The sequence below is a fragment of the Hemicordylus capensis genome, chromosome 5 (assembly GCF_027244095.1).
Source record: "Hemicordylus capensis ecotype Gifberg chromosome 5, rHemCap1.1.pri, whole genome shotgun sequence".
Taxonomy (NCBI): Eukaryota; Metazoa; Chordata; class Lepidosauria; order Squamata; family Cordylidae; genus Hemicordylus; species Hemicordylus capensis.
Genome location: NC_069661.1, coordinates 15,039,401 through 15,059,927, shown reverse-complemented (window position 1 = coordinate 15,059,927; position 20,527 = coordinate 15,039,401). Strand labels below are relative to the sequence as shown.

Here is a 20,527-nt window from a genome sequence, read left to right as displayed (position 1 = left end):
TGGGCCTTCTCAGTTGCTTCCCCTGAGTTTTAGAATGCACTCCTTGCAGAGAGATGGGGTTTGGCCTCCACTATTTCTTAAAAGGGCATCAAAGAAACTTTTTAAATCAGACATTTCATGCTGGATTAAAATAATTAAGACTGTTTTAATTGTCTGTGCAATTGTATTTATTTATTCATTTATTTATTTAGCATATTTTTATACTGCCCAAAACCTACGTCTCTGGGCGGTTAATAAAGTTGGTTTAAGCATATTTTGAGTGGGTAGTACAGGAAAACAATGAATGAATAAATAAATGAACAATGCCTTGGTTTCTTGCCCTCCAACCCTACCACTGATGAACTGCCCCCCCCTTAAGTAAATGTGTCCCTGAACACTGGTAAAGCGGAGAAAGACATGTGTGCTCCTGGTGAGTGCACTTCTCATGGTGGGAGCATGTGGGGTGGGCCAGGCAGACAGAGTATCATCCCAGTCAGTCCATCGAGCCTTGTGGCACCTTAAGGTACAGTTTTGCATTGTGATATACGAGTCAGAGCATTGGTCTGTCTTGCTCAATATTGTCTGCTCCACTTCAGCCCTCCTGAAGATGTTGGCTTACAAATCCCATCATCCTTGGCAACTCGCCACTGTGGCAAGGAACTATGGGAATTGTAGTCCAAAAACAGCTGAATGGCTGAAGTTGAGCTGTCCTGGGCACTTTCCAGATTAACCCCTACAGCAGTGTCACAACCTATCTGCTAAGTGTGCTTCCATACTTCCTGTCCCTGTGCGGACAGCAGGGTGCCGTTCACATCTGAGATGCCTTGTTTCGGATTTTATCGCTGCAATTTAGTGTTATAACGTTGTATGTCCGCTGCACAAAAGTAGCTGTATTTTCCTGTTGTAGGGAAATTTTCCGGTTGTAGATTCTAGGAATCATTTTCAATTTGATCCCACCAAGCCGAAGCATTTTACCACAGTTGTAGCAGGTCATCTGGAAAGTGCCCTGGTCTACACTGACTAGCCGCTGCTCTCCAGCGATCCAGACAAGGGCCTTTCCCAGCTCTACCTGGAGATGCCAGGATTGAACCTGGAACTCTACTGTGTTTCTGGACTTTATTAACTTCAAGGAGGGCAAAGGAAACCTGGGTGTATTCTACTTCCTTGAAACTAAAAATGTACTTGTGTTTTTAATTGGAAACAAACACTCTAAACCAAAATAGACACAAACATTGGGAATTTTAGCAGGGGCAATTTCCACCCACTAGCATAGGAGTTTCCAACAGGAAGTACAAGTACCCCTAGCATGGGCGTTGGGCAGTTGCTCCCCACCTTGGAATGAGCCAGTTCCCACTGAATTCAATGGGGCATACTCCCACAGGGAGGGGATATTGGGTTGCTGGCTTTGCCCCCTCCCCCCAGAGAAAGTCCTGAGGATGCCCTTGATCTCTAGGGGTACTAGAAGGGCTCCCACAGAGTACTCAGATACCGCCAGCCTCCCCATACTCCATGCTGCAGCCACGTGTTTTGTTACCCATCTGAGGATTGACAGCTATATGCCACAATAGAACATCATCCTAAATTTTTTTTTTTAAGGTTTTGTAAATTGTGGACGATGCAAGTCATTTAATGGTACTAGAGAAAGACTTGCTGTTCTGGTAGCTCCAGGTCTTAACACTCACATCCGTTTTGGAGGATGAATACAACTGAAGGAAGTCTGGGCGGGTGCGCGGCTGGGGTAGTCAGTCATGTGACTTGCCTCTGGCCCCCCGCAAGGCAGTGGGCCCCCATACAACTGTCACCCCTTGCCCTATTATAGTTATGCCCCTGTGTTCTTGTCCAATGTACTTGTCCCATTAATTTCAGTGCAAGTATGCACGAGCAACTTCATCTGGATGTAAACCAGTGAATGGAGTACCCCATCTCATAACTGTAACATCTGAATTTGTGTGTATTCTCTCTCGCTCGCTCGCTCACCTGAGCAGAAGGTTTGCCACAGAAATGGTATACTTGTTTTAAAACGTTGGAAAGCCCTGCAGTAGCAAAAGCAAAGCAATCATATATTAAAGATAGGGGGAAGCAGGTCAAAGTCCAACAGGCAGCAGAATTAGGGCCAGAAAGCTTTCCCTGGGTTTCATCATTTCAGGCTGAGGTAGGTTTCCATGTTTTGATTTTCCTCTCCCCACTCAGAACTCCACTACAAACAAATGGAAAAGTTTTTCCCCTGCACAAAAAAATACAGAGTGGGAGATGCTACTTTTCTGTGTTCAGGGACATTTTCAGATGAGAGAGCATCTAAGTAATGCAAGGTGAAAAGGCAGGGCACCATCTTGTCCTTCACCTCAAACATCAACATATGTTCGGGGGCGTCCCCTACCCACTGATTATAAAGGCTGAAACTGGAAAAGCCCCTAAGCCAGTAAAGCAGTTGTTGATATTTTTAAAAGTATAATCAGTAAACTGAACCAGCAACTTTGTCATTTCCCTTTCTTCTGACCCACATATTTGTGTAAAGAACATTCGTTTGGGTCACTATTCAGCTTCAATAGAAGAGAAGCCATCTGCTTCCTCTATCATGCAAGAAATTACTTGGGAATGTCCCTACCTTTAAAGACTGCTGTCTCTAAAGAATGTGACCATTGTGGGAGGGTATTTACAGCAAAAGAAATAAGCACCACCACCAATAAAGAAAAGAAAAGAAAAGAAAAGAAAAGAAAAGAAAAGAAAGAGTTAGAGCAATGCAAAGAGGAGGTGAAGACATGGAAAGGACAAGTTTGGAGATTTGTCCCCATATATTTCATATCAGATTTGCAGTTTTTTTAAAAATCTGGGGGATTTTGAAAAATTAAGAACATAACATAAGAACAGTGATCAGGCCCAAGACCTATCTAGTCCAGCATCCTGTTTCACACAGTGGCCCACCAGATGCTTCTGAGAAGCCCACAGGCAAGAGGTGAGGGCATGCCCTCTCTCCTGCTGTTGCTCCCCTACAACGCACTCAGAGGCATCTTGCCTCTGAGGCTGGAGGTAAACTTCCAGCCACTTCCTTCCTCTTCCCTTCTCTTCCCTTCCTTCTACCTTGCAATATGCAAGCTCCTCTCTCCCTGCACTATGTGTGCAGAGATGCAGAATCCATCTGCATCCAGCTAGCTAGCTAGATTAGAGATCCCATCTCCTCACTTTCCTATCTAGAATGGAGTTCTCTAATAAATACTGGGAGTAGAGATAGTGAGTAAGGGTCTCTCTAGATCTCTACTCTATGACCCCTGATTGGACTCCTCAGGTATTTCTTGTTGAGAGTCAGAAACCCTTCCTTTCCTCTTAGAGAACAGGTGGAAACAGTTCCCTCCCTCCCTACCTATCCATTATGTAGTACTTTAGATTAAGGAAGAGGTCTTTCCTATCCAAAGGTGTACTTCATCAATAAATAGTTAGTATTTTATTCTATAAGAATCTCCATGTCTCTTCTCTAAATAGTTACAACAACTAAACTCTGCATTCTACTCTGTAACTGCAGTGGGTAGTTTCTTTAGTGCTCTGCTGATTAACTGGGGGATAAAAATTACAGCCCCCAACAGGACTATCTAGCTCAGAATACTGTTTCACAAAGTGGCCCACCAGATGCCTCCAGGACAGAGGCGTAACTATAGGGGGGGCAGGGGGGCACGTGCCCCAGGCGCCATGTGCCCCAGGCGCCATCTTTTCGGGTCACATGGGGGGCGCCGCCATGACCAAACATTTTTTTAAAAAAATTTAATACAAATTTCTCCTGCTCAGTGCAGCAGTGCTGCAGCAGTCAAGGGAGCATGTCGGTGCCCCCTCCCCCACGAGCGGTCCCTTCCGCACCGCCCGCGCCCCCCCCATTGATTTGCTGGAGGCCAGTCAGTGGCCTGGCTTGGTGGCGGCGGGCGCCGCGGCGGGTGCCTTTAATGCTGCTCACTGCGCCTGCCCGCCCGCGCCCCCCCCATTGCTTTTCTTGCGGCCAGTCAGTGGCCTGGCTTGGCGGCGGGCGCCTTTCATGCTGCTCACTGCGCCTGCCCTTGGCTGAGGCTCGCTCACTCCGTCACTCGCTTAGTCTGGAACAGCCAGAAAGAGGCCCTCTAGTGGCTTGCCAGCCAGAGGGTCTCTAGTCAGTGATGCACACATGCGTGACTCGGCCGGCGTGCCGTGTCACGCTGCGCATGCGTGCGGTGCGTCCATCCTCCTCTGTTCGCCTGCATGTGGTGGTGTGGTCGCCGTCGCGGAGGAAAGCGTGGTTGCTGGGGCTGGGGCTGCACTGCAGCAGGCGCAGGCAGGACGACAAGGACACACACGGACACCCGCACGGAAGAAAGGATTCGGCGGCGGGCGGGTAAAAGCAGCAGACCAAGTGTCAGGGTGAGAAATTGAATGAGTTGCAAAAACTACAGAAGCCACATGTGGGGGGGGGGAACATATTAAAGAATCAGGCTTTTATTTAGCTGCCCAACTATGGTCTCAGGTGCCTAACAGGTGTTAATGTTTGCATTATACGCTCCTCACTCCGCCCCAAAAGAAAGAAAAACAATCATAAAGATTCTTTGGCACTCAATCTTAAATGCATGCATGTATATGGAACTGAGAGTCAATTCCCACAGCCTGGGTAGTACAACAGTGTGAGTTGACTCAAGCAGTGTAACATAGCTGCCTGTGCATTGTTACAAGGTGTTTCAAGAGAGTTTTACCATGAGTTCTGCTTGCTGGCATGCTCGTTTTTGCACTGTGAAAGCTTGCCTTGTGATCTCAGTTTACGCTGAAGTGCTCCTATAACAGCTCCATCTCAGAAAAACCTGCAGTGTTAGCTTTAACAAGTGCCTGTGGTATCCTGCTAAAGACACAAAGTTTGGCAAGAAAAATGGGAGAAGGGGTTATATGCCAGGACCTTTGGAGATTGTCTCTTGTTTGTGAGGAAAAACCTAAGTATAATGTGGTGTGTATCATCATTGCATCATAAAAATTCTGTTGTTTGAGATACAAGCCAACTCCACAGGGTTGTTGCTTGTGAGGAAAAACCTAAGTATAATGTAGTGTGTATCATCATTGCATCATAATTCTGTAGTTTGAGATTCAAGCCAACTTCACAGGGTTGTTGTGAGGAAAAAACACATGTGTGTCAGTCAGATGTATGCTGGGGGGGCGGCGGGGGGGGCGCAATTTCAGTGCTTGCCCCGGGCGCCGTTTTCCCTAGTTATGCCTCTGCTCCAGGAAGCCTATAAGCAGGAGATGACCAAGGCATGCCCTCTCTCCTCCTGCTGTTCCCCTGCAACTGGTATTCAGATGCATCCTGCCTTTGAGCCTGGAGCCAGCCTATAGCCATTAAGACGAGTAGTCACTGATAGGCCTGTCCTCCATGAATTTGTCTGAGCCCTTTTTCAAGCCATTCAGGCTGGTGGTCATCACCACATCCCGTGACAGAGAGTTCCATAGATTAATTATGTGCCGTGTGAAGAAGTACTTCTTTTTGTCAGTCCTAAATTTCCTGGCCATGGGTTCCATGGGATGACCCCTGGTTCTACTATTGTGAGAGAAGGAGACAATTTTCTCTCTCTCTCTCCACCATGCATAGTTATGGACCACTAGCATAAACTTCCAGCTAGGGCTGAAAGACACCCTTTGTTTGTTTGTTTGTCTGTCATATTTGTATACTGCCTGATATGAGCATCTAGGTAGTGTACACAATTTTAAAACAAAATTTTAAAACACAACAAATATAGAACAGTAAAAACAGAACAATATCACAGAATAAAAAGTTAAAGCAATCTCATGAGATAAAAACAAATTAAACAGTTTTAAATTAATTTCAGTTAAAGGCCTGAGAAAACAGGCGTCTTGAGATGCTTCCTAAAAGCAAACAGGGAAGGAGAAACTCTTATTTTAACAGGGAGCATATTCCAAAATGCTGGGGCAGCCACAGAGAAAGCCCGGTCCCAAGTTGCCACCAAATCTTGCTGGGTGACTCTGGGCCAGTCACTTCTCTCTCAGCCTAACCTACTTCACAGGGTTGTTGTGAGGAGAAACCTAAGTATGTAGTACTGGGCTCTGGGCTCCTTGGAGGTAGAGCGGGATATAAAATTTTAAAAAAATCAAATAAATAAATAGCTGGACCTCTCCAGATAGGGTTCATGACAGAGAAGGTGCTTTCTTCAGTACCCTGGACCCAAGCTGTTGCAGGCTTTATAGGTTATAGCCAGCACTTTGTATTTCACTTAGAAACATATCGGCAGCCAGTACAGTTCATTTAAAATCAGTGTTATATAGTCCCTTTGGGTTGCCCCAGACACCTGTTTGGATGCCGCATTTTGTACCAATTGTTGTTTCTGAGATGCGTACAAAGACAACCCCACGTAGAGTGCATTACAGTAGTCAAGCCTGGAGGCTATCAGCATATGTAATGCACCACTGTTTTAAGGTCATTTACCTCCAGAAATGGATGTAGCTGACGTATCATCTGAAGCTGATAAAAACCAGAGAGAGTTTGGGATCCAGGAATAATCCCAAGCTATGTACCTGATCTTTCAGGGGGAGTGTAACCCCATTCAGTACAGGCAGATCTAAACCATCTCTCAGATCCTGACCCCCCACAGTCAGTACCTCAGTCTTATTTGGATTCAACTTCAATTTGTTATCCCTCATCCAGCCCATTACCACCTCCAGGCAGGCATTTAAGGAAGTTATGCCATTTCCTGATAAGGTTGAGATAGAGAAATAGGAACATAAGAAGCTCCCATATACTAAGTCAGACCATTGGTTGGTCTAGCTCAACATCGTCTTCACAGACTGTCAGCAGCTGCTCCAAGGTTGCAGGCAGGAATCTCTCTCAGCCCTATCTTGGAGAAGCCAGGGAGGGAACTTGGAAGCTAGATGCTCTTCCCAGAGCAGCTCCATCCCCTGAGGGGAATATCTTACAGTGCTCACACTTCTGGTCTCCCTTTCATATGCAACCAGGGTGGACCCTGCTTAGCTTAAGGGGACAAGTCATGCTTGCTACCACAAGACCAGCTCTCCTCTCCTAACAACTTGGGTGTCATCAGCATATTGATAACACCCTGCACCAAACCTCCTGATGATCTCTCCCAGTGGTTTCATGTAGATGTTAAAGAACGTTGGAGACAGTATGGAGCTTTGTGGAGCGCCACAATTTTGTTCTCGCTTTGCAGAGCAGCGTTCTGCAAGTGACACTATCTGGAACCTACCAGAGAGGTAGGAACAGAACTACTGTAGAACTGTGCCACCCAATCTCACCTCCCTCAGGCGACCCAGAATGGTCAATGATATCGAAAGTCACTGAGAGATCCAAAAGGATGAGCAGAGTCACATTCCCTCTGCTGAGGGAATGGTCAGGCCTGGAGCTGACGAGCTGATATTCCGTGCCTGCACAGTGCTGAGTGTCACAAGCACATGCCATCACATGCTCATGACGCTCACAAGTTGCACTGGGCAGGTGCAGGGAAGTGGCTCACCCAGGCCCAGTTACTTTGCTTCTGCTGAAGCAGGCAGACACGGGCTGGCTGCATGCAGGCCCACTCGGCCCCCAGCCTCAACACGTAACAGGAGATCAGCGGGAGGGCCAGAAGTGGGCCACAGCTGCCTTCAGACTAGCGTGCTTGGCTACTTGGTGGTGTGGCCACCCCAGCCCTCAGTGGGACATTTGGGCACACAGACATGTGGAGGGCCACATTTCCACCCACAAGTCCAGTCCAAATGGTGCCTCTGCCCACAGGCAAGAGGTGGGGCATGCCCTTTCTCCTGCTGTTGCTCCCCTACAACACACTCAGAGGCATCTCGCCTCTGAGGCTGGAGGTAGACTCTAGCCATAGATAAAGCTGTCCTCCAAAATTTGTCCAAGCCCCTTTTAAAGGCATCCAAGCTTGTGACCACCACCACATCCTGTGGCAGAGAATTCCATAGGTTGATTATGTGCTGTGTGAAAAGATACTACCTTTTGTTGGTCCTCAATTTCCTGGCAGTCCGTCTCATGGGGTTACCTCTGGCTCTCCTGTTGTGAGAGAGGGAGAGCATTTTACCTCTGGCAGCAGCTTTTCCTTTGAAATCCATCCCTATGCAAACAGATGGAGATTATTGTTTCTGTTGCTTTGCACAGGGGGCTCCTTTGAAGTGCTGCCCTGCAGTTGTGGGGTGTGTGTGCAAAAAAACAGGTGAATGAGGAGCCCGCATGCCTGGGGTTAACATGATGGTGGGGAAGACAAGGCAGAATGAGTTAGCCACGGCAAGAAGAGGAGTGTGAGAATGAGCTTCACCTGTGGCTCATTTGCCAATCCCCCTGCTCCACCCTGGCAGGTCATCGCTAGATTGGGAGCTCTTTGGGGACAGGGACCCATGAGCTCAGTGTTCTTTTTCTATGGAAACTGCTTTGCACAGTTTTTGTTGAAAAGTGGTATATAAATAATCATAGTCGCGTGTGTGTGTGTGTGTGTGTGTGTGTGTGTGTGTGTGTGTAGCAATACGCAGCTTGCCTCTCTCTCTTTTTGTTCTGGTCACTGATCGAAATAAAAGCTGATACTGAATATATATATATATATATATATATATATATATATATATATAAAAATTAGGAGAGGAGAGCTGGTCTTGTGGTAGCAAGCATGACTTGTCCTGTCCCCTTAGCTAAGCAGGGTCCACCCTGGCTGCATATGAATGGGAGACTTGATGCGTGAGCTCTGTCAGATATTCCCCTCAAGGGATGGAGCCGCTCTGGGAAGAGTAGAAGGTTCCAAGTTTCCTCCGTGACAGCATCTCTCTCAGGGCTGAGAGAGACTCCTGCCTGCAACCTTGGAGAAGTCGCTGCCAGTCTGTGAAGACAATACTGAGCTAGATAGACCAATGAACTGATTCACTATATGACAGCTTCTTATGGTTATTCCTTAGTTATTAGAGAAACACACAATTCTCAGGACAAGCCACTTCTCAAACTTTGGTCCGAGTTTTTGACTACAACTTCCATTATGCCCAGCCACAATGGCCTTTGGGAGTACTCAAGGGCAGTTCTCCTGCATCCCCATCCTCTCCCTGAATCACACCTCAAGACATCCCCCAAACCACGAGACTTATCTTAGAAGTATTATTACAAAAGCTGTTACAAGTCACTTTGGCTTGTGCTTCTAGAACACTGAGCCATTTTTCTCTTTTGGCTTCTGACTTTTTACTGCAGTTCATCCATCCAAATATTTCCCTTGATAGTTGTAGTTGGAATATCTGGCCAGGAGAAAGCTACTCTTCATATTTCAATGTTTAGTGTTTAACTAAATGTGTAGACAGAATAATGTTCAATGTTTAGCTCAAGATAGAGCAACAAGATTGCAAGTGAATGGAGGGAGGCTATGATCACCAGAAAAGGATGTCCAGAAGTGAGAAAATCGAAGACAGGACAACACTCCTTTTTAATCTTCTAAAGTCCTTCTGAAAACGAGCAGGCAGGCCCCAGAGCAAAACTGATGACTCAGCTGGAGTGCCTGAGATAGTGTCAGCATAAGGTCTCCTGTGGCTGATTTCTAGAGAAGCTGTGGAAACCATGAGGTCAGCAAGGGTGACCCTTCAAGGGTTACCCTAGGGAGGATCCCCTTATCAGGAATGGCAAACCATAGTGTCAGCAAGTGCAGTCTTCATTACTGATGCTAGCTCTTCAGGGTCAAGTGAATGTCTCCCAGAGCAGTGCCTTCTAATACTGGCTCTGCACAGATTCTCAATTTCAACACCATCCACAGGTCCTAAATCTATTACAAAAACTCCCTGCAAACCCTTCCATCAACTCCCAATACCCATAAGAGACGACTCTTGTGGTAGCAAGCATGAATTGTCCCCCTTTGCTAAGCAGGGTCCACCTTGGTTTGCATATAGATGGGAGACTACATGCAAGTGCTGTTAGATATTCCACTTAGGGGATGGGGCCATAGCTCAGTGGACGAGCATCTACATGTTTGCATGCAGAAGGTCCCAGATTCCCTCCCTGGCATCTCCAAGGTAGGACTGGGAGAGACTCCTGCCTGCAACCTCGGAGAGCCTCTGCCAATCAGTGTAGAAAATACTAAGCTAGATGGACCAGTGGTCTGATGGAGTATAAGGCAGCTTCCTATGTTCCTGTGTACTACATGAAGCTGCCTCTGAAAAGTTCCTGGAAAGTGCAACTGGATCAGAATATGGCTGCTTGAGTACTAACTAGGTAACAGATGTGAACTGGGAGTGTTGGTTGGCTATGCGCCTGGCCAAAAGGGGTACAGGATCCTTGATCCTGCAAGTTGAGAGGTCAGAATTTGCAATGTGGTGTATTTTGATGAGAGATAAGGGCCAAATGGAGTTGATGTGCCAGAATTTGAGCCAGAGATCCAGGTGAAAGAAGAACCATGTGAGTGGACCCTCATGAAGCTAGAGCCAGATAATGAGCCTAAAGAATCTGTGCCAGAAACAAATTCAGAAGAGGCTGCACAGCCTGAACCAGAACTGAGGCACTCACAGAGGCCCAAGAAAGGGGTTCACCCAAAAGACTCTCACTCATGACCAAAGGAGGAGAGATACAAGACCCCACCACATGGCGAGATATAGAAAAGATGCCAGCTGTTGAAGCTGAGAAGTGGAGAACAGCAGCAGTAGAGTAAATTGATTCCCTACACAAGAATAGGACTTGGAGACTTGTGGAACTACCCACTGGAAGAAAGTCTGTGGGGTGCAAATGGGTCTTCAAAGTCAAGCATGATGCAGAAGGGGATGTACAGCGCTACAAAGCCAGACTAGTAGCCAAAAGATACTCCCAAATCTATGGTGGGGACTATGATGAGACCTTTGCACCAGTTGTGAAACACACATCAGTTAGAACATTGCTCAGCGTGGCAGCAGCCAGAAAGATGCAAGTTGACCACTTGGATGTAAAGACTGCTTTCCTTCATGGGGAAATCGAGGAAGACATCGGCATGTATCAGCCACCAGGCTTTGAGGTATCTGGAAAGGAGAGGCTTGTGTGCTAATTACAAAAGAGCATCTGTGGCTTAAAGCACACTGCCAGAGCGTGGAACAAGAAACTGAGTCAACTGCTAATTAAGGAGGGGTTCATGCAAGGAAAAGCTGACCCCTGCTTATACTCAAGATTCAGACATAATAGATAGACTTATATCCTGACTTACGTTGATGACTTGATGATTACATATGAGGAAAAACAAGACAGCCATGAGATTGTATAGCACCTGAACAAGGAAATAGAGGTGAAGGAACTTGGGAACATCTCTTACTACCTTGGCATGGCATCCAAATAGAAAGAGAAGGGGATGGGACATTCCTTCTCAACCAGAAGCAGAAGATAAAGGATCTTCTAGAATGCCTGGGACTGACAGATCCCAATGAAGTCAGTGCACAAATGGATGCACATTTCTGGAAGCAAGGTGGAGACAGCGAGCCTTTACCAGCCAACGATCAACACAGAAAGGCAATTGGAAAGCTTCTGCATATAGCCACAGTAAGAAGGTCAGCTATTGCTTCAGCAGTGCGAATCCTGAGCAGAAAAATAAGCTCACCAACCAATAATGATTGGTAAGTGGTGATTCTCCATTTAGCAGGAGGAGCACAACTGGCTCTATCCGTCCCCAGCACAGCATCTCTCCAATGGCTGTTGTTAGCGTCTTATGTTTCTTTTTTATTTTGCTGGTCGAATGACTGTAACAATAAATATTTGATTTTGTTTCTTTTTTTAGATTGTGAGCCCTTTGGGGACAAGGAGCCATTTTATTTATTTAAATTTATCTATGTAAACCACTTTGGGGACTTTTGTTGAAAAGCAGTATATAAATATTTGTTGTAGTAGTAGTAGTAGTTAGGGATGTGCACGAACCGATTCGGAGGCCATGTTGGAGGCCTCCGAACCGGTTCGGAAACGGACCGGTCCGGCAGTCCAGCACTGAGGGGAGGTCTACCTTTAAGGGCGGGGGGGGGTAGAACTTACCCCTCCCGCCGCTCTTCCCCCTCCGGTGCTGCGTTGTAAATTGAAGTTTTCAGGGCGGCAGCGTTCCTCCCTGCTGCCCCTGCCCCCGTCGTTGCCCGGAAGAAGGAGTAAGACGATCACGCATGCATGCATCGTGGCGCGCGCGCATGCGCCGCATACGTCACACGCGTATAATAAAATAAATATAATACGCGTGTGACGTATGCGGCACACGCATGTACGGCGGCAACAGGCGCGCGCGCCGCAACGCACACATGCGTGATCGTCTTGCTCCTTCTTCTGGGCAACGACGGGGGCAGGGGCAGCAGGGAGGAACGCTGCTGCCCCAAAAACTTCAATTTAGAACGCAGCGCCAGAGGGGGAAGAGCGGCAGGAGGGGTAAGTTCTACCCCCCGCCCTTAAAGGTAGACCCCCCCTCAGTGCCGGACCGCGCCACGTGGTTCCGTGCACATCTCTAGTAGTAGTTTGCTGTCAAAAGACTGGGGAGTTACCTAAAGGGTACTGCACACACTACATGTTGGAGATTCCAGCAAGCAGCAATCCCAGACTAGTGTGATACATGGATGAAGACTGGGACAAAGACAGAACAGACCACTAGTCTGACCACTAGCCATGATCTAGATTTGATCATGGATGAAGGGGCCGACCTGGTATGTATTACCAAGACTTGGTTGGGGGAGGCTAGTGGCCCAGTTTGGTCCCAGCTTCTCCCTCCAGGATATTCTGTAGAGGAGCAGGTGAGGGGACGTGGACGGGGAGGTGGAGTGGCTGTGGTCTATAAGGATAACATCTCCCTTACCAGGGTCCCTGTTAGGGTGTCGGACCATATTGAGTGTGTGTACTTGAGTCTGGGGACCAGGGATAGATTTCCCCATTGTCATGGACGGACCACTATCTGGTTAAGGTTGAACCTTAACCCTCTCTTGATTGACTTTAGGTAGTGACAAGATTTTGGCGAGCAGTTCCCAGAATGCCCTAAGTAAAGAAAAGAACTTAGTTTATTCTGCTACACTGTGTTCTCTCGTCTCTAAGGCATGCACATGTGCGTGTGCTCACAATTTTTTTTAATGCCTTCTCAGTTAATTTTAGATCCTGCTCAGGTTGAATCAGGAAGGTCCCACTCTGAATGCACATGCGCACACATTGCCTTGATGCTGCCACCCAGAACAAAACCCATTCTGCATAGAGATGAAAAAAATTAGAGGGACCTCTGCTGCTAAGGCTTTATTTAATACAAGTATTTTTCAGCCCGTTAATTTAACGGGTGCTAGTCTGCACCCTCAACTGCCGCCTCCTCCCACCCGGGCTCACCGCCTACTTTGGCCGGGGCTGGCACCATCTGGGGCCAGCGCCGGCCTCCCCGGCCGGGCCAAACCCCCCGCCACCTCAGGCCTCCCACCTCAGGGCTCCCTTACCCTTTACACGGCCGGTCTGGTTCCGCGGCTGCCGCCTCCGGGCTTCCCGCAGCGGCCGCCACCGCCACCAAGCCCAGTCCTCCCACCAGTCTCCTTGCGGCCACTGCCGCCACCATCGGGGCCAGTTGCCCCACGGCAGCTGCCGCCAGCGGGGCCAGCCAGCCCGCTGCGGCCACCGCTGCCTCGCCCGCACTGCCACCGCGGCGGCCACCGCCATCGGGGTTAGTCGCCCCGCCGCGGCCACCGCCTCCGGCCTTCCTTCCAAAATGGCCTCCTGGTGTCGGCGGTCATGTCTCCCTCGGACTGTTCTGGGCATGCCCTTCGCGCATGCCCAGAACAGCCCAGGGAGACACGGACGCAGACCCCAACGTTCTAAAGGCACAGACACACACTTAGCCTTTTATTATAGAGGATTATCGCAATCCAGATAAGCAACAAGGCAGTTCACAACCAGTTGGTCTGACAGATGCGGTACTCAGAAATCTGCACTGCAGCACCTTCCCTTTCTGCTCACTTCCCCAGGGGCTCATTACTTCACAGTAATGATGCATCCCACTGATGATAATGATGCATCCCACTGCTGATAATGATGCACCCCACTGCTATCAATGTTTGTATTACATGGAACTTTTCTGGCTGGATGGTCCATTGTGATTCATCACCTTTCCATGCTTCCTACTTGCTCCAAGTTAGCCAGGTGTCTCAAATATCAATGTAGAAGGTCTCCCCTGGTGCTCTTCCTCACCTGTGTGTCCCTCGTTGGCCTGCCAATTGAGCCCGCACATGTTCAGTTTACAGCAAGCACCACATGGCTAGAGGCCTGCTTTTAAAAATCATGTCTAGTTTGGCCCTCAGACCCTCTTGTTTGGGATTTGAAATCCAGAAACCTGAGCTATCCAAGAAAGGTAAGGCCAAGTTCTGGGTGGATGCAGAGAGAGAGAGATTCCTAGACCTCTGGATCAGTGAATATGTTCAAGTAGGCCACAACTCATAACAAACAAACAACAAACAGTGGGAAAAGGTGCTTTTCTATGAGAAATTGGTAGCAGAGTTCTTGGATCAGACTGACATCACCCCTAACTTTATGACAGAGAGTGGGATCCCAATAGAGGAGGTTACTGTGATGGTTGCCCTTCTTCTTCTTGTTTATTATTCAAAATATTTCTATACTGCCCAAAACGTGCATCTCTGGGTGGTTTACAATTAAAATCATTAACTGGTTTACAATTAAAATCTATCTTCTGCTAGATAACCCTCCTGCCACCATTCAGATTCTTTGGCACATCTGAAACAATAATCACCGTCTTATGAAGGACTTGTGACAGAGGTTATTATTTAATATAGTCTGTAGCAAGGTGTAATACTTCTGGTGAACATGGGAGAGGAAAGAAAACATTCTAGCACCTTGGTAACATTTAAGTAATATGTTTTATTTTACATAAGACTACTCTGATGATGCTCAACAAGTTCTTATAAGCGTAATGGCTTCATGTATAAAAAATGTAAACTCTTATAAGTGCAATGGTTTCTGATATCAAAAAATAAACGTAACCTTTAGCAGTATTTATGTTTTGAGATATTTTACTAAGATTCCTTTTGTCTGACGTCTCTTTAGGGCTAGGATACCTTGCTTGGTTTCTTTGTTTTGTTTCAGACAGGCCTCCCAGTTGAGGACTCCACAAGTCTTTCCCTGAACAAAAGATGGGCTTTCTTTTAGAGTGTGGATCTTCCTCAACCTCTGCCAGCGTGGTGTATTGGTTAGAGTGCTGGACTAGGACCGGGGGGACCCGAGTTCAAATCCCCATTCAGCCATGAAACTAGCTGGGTGACTCTGGGCCAGTCACGTCTCTCTCAGCCTAACCTACTTCACAGGGTTGTTGTGAAAGAGAAACTCAAGGATTTAGTACACCGCTCTGGGCTCCTTGGAGGAAGAGCGGGATATAAATGTTAAAAAAAAAAAAATACTTAACAACCATTTTTCTCCCTTCCTAGGAGAAGTCCCTTTCTTGCTCAGTCATTTCTTTTCCCCAAGACTCGAGCCTCCCCTTCTCACAGTCCTCCTAGCTACTCATTGCTTCCACCCAGCCTTCCTGTCCTTCCTCCTACAGATTCCAAACAGGGTTTCCCAAGCAGCCGGCAGGGGTCCCACTGCTGCAACCTCCCCCTGTCACTCAAGCTCCTCCATTCCTTGACCTCCTGTACATACTATTACAATAACAATTTACACAACTCCATCACAATGTTCCGGAAATATACATATACATCTGTAAACAACCAACATTGAAAAGTACAGAACATCACAGTTAGCCTCCCCTCCTCTGGTGACGAACAGCCCAGGCAGAGAATCTCCTGTGGGTCAACAGCCGAAACCAAACACACATCCAGCAAAACTCTGAGTATGAAGGTTGTTTGCTGACATGCCCCCTCGCTACTGCTGCAAAGTTGACTATGGGGTAGGGATATACACAGCAGAGGGTAGGGATATACACAAAACCGGTTCCGAACCGGTTTGAAGAACCAATGGTTCCGCTGATTCGACAGCAGTGGGGGTGCCCCTTTAAGAGTGGGGGAGGGTGCACTTACCCCTTCCGCCACTTTCCCCCCGCCAGCGTCCTTTTTTGGAAAGCTAATCGGGGCAGCAGTGTACCTCGCTGCCGCCCCGTTGCCCCCATTGGCCAGATATGGCTGGAAGTCCCTGATGTGCCGATGCGTGTAGGCATGTCGGGGGCTTCTGGCTATATCCAGCCAATGGGGGCAACAGGGTGGCAGGGAGGTATGCTGCCACTCCGATTAGCTTTCCAAAAAAAAGGACGCCGGTGGGGGGAAAGCGGCGGGAGGGGTACCCTCCCCCACTCTTAAAGCAGCACCCCCGCCACCTTTGAGCCTCTCCACCACAGTTCCGTGCACATCCCTAGCAGAGGGCCCTGGCACCCACTGATGACATCATACTGAAAGCAGGGTGGTCATGGCAGACCTGGAAGCCAGCGGGAGTCTGAAAAAAGACCAGCAAGGGACCAAGTGGTGTGAGAAGTGCCCAGGCTAAAAGGGTAGCTTGATGGGCAAGAGGAAGAAGGATAATGAGGGACCGCAAACGGAAGACATGCAGGAAAGGAAGCCAAGAGAAGAGGCAGGGGAGAAGGAGAGGAGATTCAGAAAGATGAGGTAGGTGAGAGCTAAGAGTTGGAGAAAAGGCAAGAGAAGGAAAGTCTGTGCATAATGGTCAGAAAGAAGGAGCCTGAAGAAGGGGAAGCTGGCCAGAAGGGGAGAACAGGAAGCCAGAGAAGACAGAGGGGAATCCCTAGTATCCTCTCGGAAGCCTAAGTTGCTGCAGAGGTCCTTCTGCCAACATAGGATGCTACAGGCTCCCTTCACCAGAGTGGGGATGCAATATGTAGAACAATTTGAGAAAGATCTGCAGTGATGGGGTGAAGGAAGCTCCTGGGCAAGTCCCCGTTCCTTTTCATTGCTTTTGGAAACAGACCAAGATAAGCATCCAAGCCCCTAAGAGCAAGAACCTTGATGAGACTATCTTGAACTATTTTCCAGTAAAATGCTGTTCACTTCTGGAATAGAGCATTCTATTGGCATTGATCCCAATTTTTGGTGTGGCCATGAGGGCAAAGAGATGGAAGGACCAAGGTTTGAGGTCCTCTTCCCTCCAGAACCAATAATACAGAAAACTGATATAGTGGTGGTGGTTGAAGGATTCTGATATCTAACAATAACTCTACTAGCTTGCTACTACTATTAGCTTGCGGTTACCAGAAATGGGGTGGTTAATCCTTCTCTACTCACCCACATAGACATAACTGAGAAGTATATCTCTCAGGTCAAGGGTTCTCAACCTTTGCTTCCCAGATGTTGTTGGACTACAACTCCCATCATCCCCTTCTATCATTGTGGCTGGGAATGTTGGGATTTGTAGTCCAACAACATCTGGAGACCCAGAGTTGAGAATCCCTGTCTTAGGCAAAGCTTTCCAATCTAGGGATGTGCATGAATCGATTTTTGCTATTCTATTTGAGTTAAAATTGAATCAGCCTAATTCGATCAGAGCTTGAATCTGCTGCCTTCGAATATGGGTCGATTTGATTCAAATTTGATTTGATTTGAATTTGAATCAATTTGGTCTAATTTTAAGGGCTAGGGGGCACCAAAGCAGGTAAGGTGGCAGGGCCTCATGGGTGCCAGCTGCCACCCAACCCCCAAAGGAATTGGGCACAGGGGTGCATTTTTAGGAATTGTTAAGTGTTGTGGCTTCTCAATTGTGAAATGAGAAGTTATTTCACAACTGAAAATCCACACATAAAAATTCCTAAAAATTCACCCCTGGCAGTGATGGCAGAAGCACAGAGGGGACAAAATGGAGGTTGCTGGGAACAAAATGGAACTTTGAATCACCAAATCAATTTGAAGAGAGGGTGATTCAATTCAACCTTGAATCTGGTAAGCATCCTCAAGGGTGATTCAATTCAAGGTCGAATAACTAAAATCGCCCAAATTAGAGTCAAATTGATTTGGCCACAAATCGATTTGCACATCCCTATTCCAATCCCACTTCAATGGATGAGACCTGTGCTAGGTCAATTGCTGAGGCTGCTTTTCCTCAATTGTCGAGACTGCATAACATCTTACATTTTGAGATTTTGGCGTAGTCCAACAAATATGGATAAATGCAAGGTATCTCTCTGTTTGAGTAGATATTCTAAAGAGAGGGTCCAAATCAGGCAAATACTCATCCAGGGTGCTTTTGTGGTCAGCCAGGCTAAGTCACCAGCCTACCTTGCCTTACTGCCTTACTGGAGGAAAATGGGATCACCCAGCAGAGCTGATGAGCTGCAGTGCCTCTCAAAGACATTGCTAGCAAGCACCAGCAGTCCCATCTCCAGCAGTCCCATCTTTTCACCTTTACCAGGGGCGGCCCTTCCATGAGGCAGGGTGAAGCTGTTATGAATACAACAAATATTTATATATCACTTTTAAACAAAAGTTCCCAAAGTGGTTTAGACAGACAGACAGACAGACAGACAGACAGACAGACAGACAGACAGACAGACAGATAGATAGATAGATAGATAGATAGATAGATAGATAGATAGATAGATAGACTCCCTGTCCCCAAAGATTGCTCACAATCTAAAAAAAATAAATGTAAGATAGACACCAGCAACAGCAACTGAATCACCCCTCCCTCATTTCCCCCTCCTTACCCCACTGGGGCATGCCTCTTCTCTCCCCCTTTTCTCCCCCTAATACAAGCTAGGAACACCCCTGCCGCTGCTGCCTGGCTTGGTGGCAAAGCCTGAGAGTATTCGTGTGCCACCACTGCTGAATCAGCTGCATGGTCTACATATGCTGAGCACCCACCAACAGCATGGATGGAGATGTCATATTGTCCTTCGCTCCTGGTAGAAAGAATTCTTGAACACACACACACACCCTTGCACAAAAATGAATGGGTTCAGAAATCACATTTTTACCAAAAAAAATTACATGCACACCCCTCAATGTCTGTAGCCACCCTTTGACTGTCTTCTCAAGAAGGTCACATGACATCCAATACTGGCAGCCATTTGATGGGAGCTATATTCAAAACAAGTGTGCAGGGGCAACTCTAGGACAACTAGTTGTGGGGGTAAAGGGGAGCAAAGCACGTTATTTGGGGAGTGAGGATTTTGCTATACATTAAATTCTTATAGAGGTAAGGTAATTAATGTTGGTAGTTTGTTTACCTTTTTAATGAAGCTCATTTGATATTTTCAAGCTTATTCAGAAAACGGGCTGGATTCCTCTTAGAAATGTTTGTATTAGGTCAAACCTCCCAGTCTGCTTTCCAGGTTCGTTTTCCCTTCCTGTCCAATACTGTGTGGCAGGAAAGACGGGGGTGGGAAGAGAGGCCAGTACCGGATCAGCAAAATCTGCGGGGATGAGGACCCTGCACCCCTCTGCTGACATGGTTTCACCCAGCCCTGTTCCTGGCCAGGAAGGAAGCTAAAGGGTTGGCCTGGCTCCTGGGAGGCTGGAGGAGTCTCCTGGCAGGAGCCAGTGATTATTCTGGGGTAGAGAACGGAGTGAATGAGGCTTCTTTAAATAACAGAAGTGTTTTAAAACCGTAAATCAAGCTATCTGTCCATAATATACTATGAAGCTATTCTCACGAGCAGGAGAAATCGGGGTAAGGGAACCTAGCCCGATTTCTCCTGGTCGTCTGCTGCCATGGGGGCCATGTGGCTCCCGGTAGCAGACTACCAAAAGTAGCGGAGCGAGTGCTCCACTAACCCCATTTGGTTGATTGTGTGTTGACGTGGCGCAGCTCCATGGCGCGGCAACACACGAGGAGACGCTCTCTGGGGGTCTCTCCAGAATGGCTCGCACTTGCACGGGGCATCCTGGAACTTCCGGGGGTCCGGCTGGCCCCCGATCCCCGCTGCCCATGCCGGCTCCGTGATGGAGCCGGCAATCATGTGGGCGGCCGATCCAGCCGCCCAGGGACAGCTCCCTGCCCATGACAGCTCCCTGCACTAACCCTAACGGCGCTTCACACGAATTGTGTGAAGCGCCTCTACGATTGTGTTGTCTGACACTTTGCTGCTGTAAAGATGAGAAGCAGGGAATATTTTTGGAGGAGCACACGCTACTCCTTGCGACACCTTGGAGTCACCCCTGAAAGTGTTATCACCTTTGGAGTATGGATGTGCATGAAACATTTCAGGTGGCGGCAGGGGAGGGAGGCAGAGACTGGTAGCTTTACAGAGCAGGTATGCAATGGGCAGAGCAACTAATATTTAGCAGGAGGAGAGCAACTGTCCCTATTCAACCCAGTGGTTGTTGCTGGTGTCTACTGTAAGAGCTTCTGGCAAGCCTCTTTGATAATCAGGTTTGCAGCCCAGCCTAGTCAGTAGCTCAACAGCAGAACAAAATTGCAGCCCTCTCCGTGAGCTTTCCCAGACAGCAGGCTTTACTGAGAGGCTTTACTGCGAGTTCAAAGTTGCCCCCCCAAAACCGACACAAAAATTGGAATTTTTAACCCCAGAAATAAATCAGGCTACACTCTAATGTGCAATAAAATCCCTGAATTGTGTGTGAATTGCTCCCCGATAACTCACAAGGACTTCGAGGTAAATTTAGCCAATATGTGAACACACACCCTCCATTGCAGAGGAGCTGCGAA

The 20,527-nt window shown here is 47.7% G+C and overlaps 1 protein-coding gene across 1 annotated transcript in view; it reads right to left on the bottom strand.

Moving 5' to 3' along the window:
* Positions 1–19,205, bottom strand: part of CXCL13 (C-X-C motif chemokine ligand 13) — a 40,312-nt gene extending 21,107 nt beyond the window's left edge. The window contains exon 1 of the mRNA XM_053251847.1: positions 19,089–19,205. Within this exon, the coding sequence (XP_053107822.1) occupies positions 19,089–19,106 (18 nt within the window). The 5' untranslated portion in view covers positions 19,107–19,205. The remainder of the gene's footprint in view (positions 1–19,088) is intronic.
* Between the last annotated feature and the right edge of the window lie 1,322 nt (positions 19,206–20,527).